Source organism: Dendrobium catenatum, unplaced genomic scaffold (assembly GCF_001605985.2).
Source record: "Dendrobium catenatum unplaced genomic scaffold, ASM160598v2 fragScaff_scaffold_1520, whole genome shotgun sequence".
NCBI lineage: Eukaryota > Viridiplantae > Streptophyta > Magnoliopsida > Asparagales > Orchidaceae > Dendrobium > Dendrobium catenatum.
The window spans coordinates 1060922-1067994 of NW_021319982.1; the positions used below are offsets into that span (position 1 = coordinate 1060922).

General features: G+C 42.4%; 1 protein-coding gene across 1 annotated transcript; it reads right to left on the reverse strand.

Moving 5' to 3' along the window:
- Nucleotides 1-4463: 4463 nt before the first annotated feature.
- Nucleotides 4464-5301, reverse strand: LOC110093628 (the record flags this gene model as incomplete). The annotated part of the gene is given in 2 exon segments (XM_020818569.2): nucleotides 4464-4623; nucleotides 4715-5301. Coding segments are annotated over 2 exon segments (664 nt in total), but the record flags the coding sequence as incomplete, so codon positions are not given.
- Nucleotides 5302-7073: the final 1772 nt, after the last annotated feature.

The following is a 7073-nucleotide window of genomic DNA, read 5'->3' on the forward strand; positions in this document are numbered from 1 at the left end:
TTATTGAATTGTTTTCTAATCCCTTGGCACATAATAATTTGACCGTTGACTTGTGACTCCAACATTATTATAGTTGTACATTTAGTGATAATTGAACTGGCACTATTCGTTCTGACTTTTAATGACAAACTTCAGTAGTGCGGCACAGGAATAGGACAACTTTTGATGATGATTATGTAGGTCTATGGTCTCCTATTTTAAAGTTGGATGAGGACAAGCCATTTTTTGTTTCCAGAGTCATTCAACTCAAGAATGAAAACTCCACAATATTTCCCTGGGAAAATCTCAACAATAATTAATACCTATCTGAGATCAAAACCAATGGTGCGAATTTTAAAATCACTCACAGCAGGAGCAAATTATTGACACTGACTAGATGATCATACTTTATATGCTGAATGTACCTGCCTCTTTATCAGACATTCAAAACATCTTATCAGAACTATGATTATCCAATCAGCTTAGAAATTTGTATTCATTGTTGCTAAGTGAGGAAAATCACACATTCCAAGCGGAGTTCCTCTTGTCACCTAGCAAGCTACCGATCCGAATATGGTCGTCTATACTCCAATCGTGGTCAGGGCCGTGAGAGGAAGAGGCGGACCTTGCCAATCCTGTTACAATAGATCCTCCAGCATCCTCTTTACCCACCTGCCAAATTTGAAACAGAGAAAGGACATTCTGCAAGCAAATTAAGTTGGCATACGTCTACTCAACATAGAACTATGTTCCTGCAGCTTCCTTCAAACCAACAGAAAGCCAATGATTGCTACAACAAAGCCCCCAACCCGGATTGGTATACGTCCATTCGAGTGCCTCATCCCACCTTACAAATTGTCGGGCAATCAACAATATAACAAATCTCTAACCTTAACCACGGGCAATGACAGTATTACCATAGGGTTCTCATGGAAGTGTGATCTCAATCTCATCACACCAAGTGACAGCATTCTTCCCACAGCCCGTGCTTGTTAGCTTCTATTATCGCCAACTGCTCACATCCCAAATCTATCCAATAATTTTCTTTTCTCACTCTGCAACTTAACCAAAGCCTAATTAACATATTTCTTCTTGTTTCAGATGCCTTCAATTTTTGGTTCTCAAGGGATTCAATGGACAATCAAACGTTTGACTTCTAAAAGGTCCTTTCTATACGGACCTCTTTGTGCCTCCATCACCCAAACAAAATAATCAAAGCAGTTCAAAGCCCTCTCCGCCACCAATAGCTACTAAACTCACTCTGGCTAGATAGATTGGCGTTCAATTCCTCACCCATAGACACTCAAATTCCACAATAAGCAACAAGCATATAGAATATTCCCGTAGTTTCCTTTTCTTATGTTTCCTCTTGTAAGCCTCAAAAAGCCGCCACCAGATTAGCTTATTCAAAATAACTTTATCTCACTCATCAACCCCCACCCCCCCCCCCCTCTCCTAGAACTCATTTAATCGGATGTATGGGATTCATCCCCAGTGGTTACCTTCTATCCAAGGTATACTATTATTGAGTGTTCAACTGCGATGAACTTCTCCTGTCGCTTTATTTGATCTTTTTCCATTGTATGAATAACAAATCGAGTTTACTCAATACTTCATTAAATTTCAAAACAATTAAATTGAGGAACAAGTTCATCACGACTCTCAATTAAAAATTGAGAATCTAATGGTTGGGGTATCTAATTAACCTCATCATACACATATGTTAAAATCTATCTTAACCGACACTTGGCAATCTTTTCAGGACAGATTACTTATATATCGTTCCCCACTACCCCCTCGCTCACTGCATCCGAGAGAACTCAACTGGACGGCAACGAACTGCCTAAATATGAGCTTCCCTAATCTTATAGCCAGATGTCTCTTCTTACATGGCATCGTCATATCTCACAAACAGACCTACAGTCACAAAACACGCAAAATCAATCCCCTCTTCTCGAATTCTCTACAACAATAACCTGACTACTCATTCCTTCGCCCATTGTGGTTGGTCTCTATCTGTTCCAATGGACCCCACCTACTCTCACCGACTTTAAACTTTTGAATCCATATCTGCTCCCCAGTGTGTTTCTAGTCTACTCAAATCTCACAAATGCATACTGCATCCTAGACACCACATAATCATGCACATCTAATCTTCTCGTCACGTTTACTTTGCATAAATGCTATTCTCCTGGGTTTCAACGGCAAGTCCTCTCGACAGTAACGCAATCAACACCTACACCTCCCACTACCTTCTCTTGTTATCACTCCCACTTGGATGTTCCTTCCACTATCCCTAACCATATTTCTCTAATACATCGTGCTACAAGCTATTGCTTGTGCCCCTCCAGTCTCTATTCCCCCCTGTGCGCACAGCTGATCATCTTCTTACACCCCCACCTACGATTCAATCATTCCCCGTACGCTCACTAATATTCTTCATACACAACCATTGAACACGGTCTATCATCATCCCATGATAACGAGATTAGAGGTTCGAATCAAACCAACACAATATAACTCTCTTCCATTCCAACTTAAATCTAGTCATCAGGTTTCAGATTCACCTACCTACTGTCTGTTGTCAAATCTCCTCAGTATTGTGACAAAGCTATGGCCAATGAATTTCTCGCTCCTCAATAGTAGGGCCATATGGGCTCTTGTTCCACCACTACAAAACACACGTATTCTTGGTTGTACCAAAGTCCACTCCAAATGGTTCAATTGCTCGCTACAAGGCTCAATCCTGGTAGCCCAAGGAAGTAATGCACCTTGAGACATATTTAGACAGTCGCCAAAGTTTCCCACAATCCGATCCTCTTATTAACTATTGTTTGTAAAAAAACATGACAGTTTCACCAGCTCTGATGTAACAAACGCTTTCCTACTATTTGTGATGAACTACATCATATGCCATATAAGTGACACATCCTAAGGGATTCATAGACTCTTTACACCCGAATCATGTATGCTTTCTTAGGAAAACAATTTACGGACTTAAACATTCCACACATTCTTAGTAGACCAAAAGTAGCTAGGATTTCATCCAAGCCGAGTAGACCCATCCCTCCTCACTTGAAACACTGAGGACGCTCAAACTTATTTACTCATATATGTTGACGATATACTTCTTATAGGTATCGATCCTACAGTACTGTCCAACATTGTGTTGCAGCTCAACAAGCAGTTCAGCATGAAGCACTTGGGTATAGTCAACACGCTCCTAGGAATATCCATTAACCATCACTCTAATGCATACTTCCGCCATAGACTCAATAAGCCAAATCCATACTGGACGCAGCAAGAATGTCGCTATGCAAGTCTCTCTCGAACCCGTCCTATACTAAGCTTCTACTTCTAATTCCAGCCAATTCAACTGTAGCAGATCTACACACTTACCGCAAACTCACAGGTTCCCTCCAGTACCTAACACTTACCAGACCTAATATAGCATATTAGGTCAATCTTCTGTGCCAGCAAATGCATAACCCACAGCCTAAACATACCTATCTGCTCAAACAAGTACTCCGCTATATCAAGGGAACAGTAGACTATGGTCTCCCCATTTCCAAAGGACCTCTTCGCCTCATCTTGTTCTCGGATGCTGATTGGGCTGGCGATCATTCCACATGCAAGTCCATCTTCGGCTATTGTATATTTCTGTGCAATACTTTACTATCCTAGAGTGTAAAAAAACAGCACAAATATACTCCTCTCGGATGCTGATTGACAGGTCCTCTAGCAGCTGCTATCACAAACATTATATGGCTTTGTCAACATCTCCAGGACTTCCACATTGATCTACTACAATCAACGGATCTTCACTATGACAACATGTCTGCCACAGCTTTAGTCAATAATCATGTCTTCCATGCTAGAACAAAACACAAAGAAGTGGATCATCACTTCATTCATCATCACATTCCCTGCCAGATAGTTCACATTATTCCTATCAGCACTCAAGACCATACAATAGACATTCTCACAAAACCACCGTCCACGGCCAGATTCAGTTGTCTTAGAAGCAATCTGACAATCCAATCTAGTATGTTACATTGAGGGGGGCTAAAAGAACCTCATGGCTCAACCTCTGATAGGAGTACATCTCCCATGTGCACAAGATGAATCCTAACCTTCAATCCACAACAAACCGAATTAATCCCATGCGTCCATGTGTAAAGGCATGCCTATCTTCACCATATATAATATAGATTGTACCTCTAACAGAGTAAAATGAATATAGAGTAGAAAAGCACATCATCTTCCTCATGAGCTTTATACTGTATCATTAAGCTACAGGCATCACTAAAGCTGTGTTACAGTATGTTCTAACTCTACTTTCTACAAATTTCAGCATGAGTTCAGCACGCTCTAAGTCGACTCGATACCTTCGTGGGTCGATCAAGCAAATAAATTATCACGCAAAAGTGCACAAGCAGCATATAAAGCCAGATTCATGAAAATAAGGGGTATTAAGCAAGCACCTGCGCCAGCAAAGAGGTGAGGTCCGGGAAAGAGTTTCCCAGTTCGGAACCACGTATTGACTGCGCCGCCCACGGATTCGAATACTCCAAACCCCAACAATATTGATCCAGCATTAAAGTGTCGATCTCTAAACCCTCCTTTCAACAACTCCTTCCTCTCCTATTCAACAAAAAAAAAATGAAATCAAATTTCTAACAGACATTTAGTCGAATACGTTCCTTACGCTAAGAAAACCCCAATTCATCCATACCTCAGAAAGCTGAGATATCTTCCTCTCAACAGAAGAAATCGCCGCCTGCGGCGGTGGTGCTGGCTCCTGGCTGCCGGACTCAACGCCACCGGCGGCAACGGCGGCTGGTACCGGTGACTTTACCTGCTTTTTAAGCTCGTTAATCTCTTCCTGGATGGTTCGGACACGGCGCCATTGCCATCCCAAGTAGCCAGTCCACACAGTGTAAAAGAAAAGGCCGCCCATCACCAGCGGGTGTATGAGCGCGAACGAGCGCCCCTCGAGTATCCCGAACTCCCCACCAACAGCAAGTGCATCCGGAGGGATGATAAATTCAGGTAGTGAGAAAGCAGACGCGGAGGCGGCCGCGGCTATGGCGATGCTGACGGCAGAAGAGGGTAGAGTGGCACTAAGGGTGTGGGTGGCGAGAGGAAGGAGGAGAGGAGTGGGCTTCAAGGGTTTTAAAGGAGGTATTTTGGAAGTCGGTGTGAGGCTGAGGAAACCAAGTGCAGTACTGGCGGCCATGGATTTGGTCGGGGGAACAGCAGAGGAGGGAGTGCAAGGAGAAAAAGATAAGAGGACGACGAGCGCTGCGCGCGTGTGGCTTGGTCGGTGTGGCATGTGCCACGTGCTTCATTTTACGATGTGGGTCCACAATAGTAGGGCGAGTCGAGTTCGAGCCGGCTCACGAGTCGGCTCGGCTCACTTACACCCCTAGTCCACAATATGGACTAGATGGTCTTGGCTGGATGAGGACCGTGCGTTGGACAAGGCAGCCTAGAAGCGTCTGTATTGTGCGTGAAGTTTCAGGTAAATTAGTTAATTTTTATATTAAATTTTTTTCTTGTTTAGATTAATTTTACTTTTTATTTGAATTCTAATGTGAAAATTTAATTTTTTTTTCTTTTGGTTTGTTATTCTATTTATTTTATTTGGAAAGAAAAGAATTTGAGGAGATTTGAAAATAATTATTCTAGCTTGGATTTAGTGAGATGTTCAATTAATAAGGCTTTGTTAGCTAAAATTTTTTGTTGGAATTTCTTTCATTGCATTTGTTGCGGACTAGAATATAAGCGGCGGTAGAGTTAGAAAGTATTCGTCTTAATGTTACACGAATATTCAGCACACAAACAGCAGATAAAATAACACCATATTTTTTACGTGGAAAACCCTGGAAAGGAAAAAAACCACGGGGCCACATCCAGTTGAAAAAGTTTCACTAGTTTTTTTTTTGAGATACAAGAGGCTAACTCGTCCGTAAAAGTTAGGACGATCAGATTACAATGAATCACTTTTGGATTGAAATCAAGATACAATGTCAGGCAGAGTTCCGGCGTCACTTGGAGATCGGGCGGAATTCAGACGTCACTTGAGCGTTAGGTTGAATTCTGAGGTCACTTGGGCGTTGGGAAGAATTCTGGTGTCACTTGGGCATCTGGAAATATTCCGGCGAAACTCTGGCGTCCGGCGGAATTCCAGCGTCCCTCAGGCATCAAGAGAATTTCGGCGGTGGTCATGGAGGAGTTTCTTCCCTCCAATCCTTCTCTTCTTCTTCTCTTCTTCTTGCTTCTAGATTGGGTCCCCCCTCATGAGAAATGAGGGTCCTATTTCTAGATATTATGGAGTGGCATGCCTTGTAAATATGTGAGAGATCATGGGTAAATAGGGCGTGGTCGGATGGACGGCCGATATTGAATCCCTTTATCGTGCACCGTTCGTCAGACATTTGAAGGTCTTAATGATGTCAGAATTTGGCAATCTTAGGCTCTTTGGATTTGTCTCGTCAAGCCGCTCGTTTTTATTATATGAACGTAATATTTGGAAACCATTTGTTAACTTAAATTATGGTTTGAACTTTCCAATAGCCCTTTTGGTGCTTGATTTGGACTCATTTGGGCTCGAATCGAGTTGAATTTGGTGTTGTTGGGTTTGTATTTCCGAGACGCTCGGTTTAACTGTAAGCTTGTTGAAATAGGAGTTTAGGTGATCCCGATTTTAATTTTTGAAGTTTTCGGCTCAATTTTGCCTCAAGATTCGTGCCCGATCAAGATAATTTTTTGAGGATATATCAGTTGCCCCCCTATTTTCAAACGTCAAAGCTCTAGGAGTCCAAAAATACACGTCACAAATTTTGGAGAATTTTTCATGTTACTCAAAATCCAATTTTTCATGTAGGAGCCTCAAATGGCTTTAAAACTATCGAAATTGAGTCTGAAACATTAAAAAATTGTCCCGGGGACCCCAAAAATGTTCGATTTAGCCTTTTGGGGCAAAAATTGGATCCGAGATTGTTTGGGCAGCCGAACCAGCAGAACCGACCAGCTGCGAAACAGTGCGCCGGGCCATTTGGCCTGCGTGGCGGTCCTCCCGTGGCCCCCTA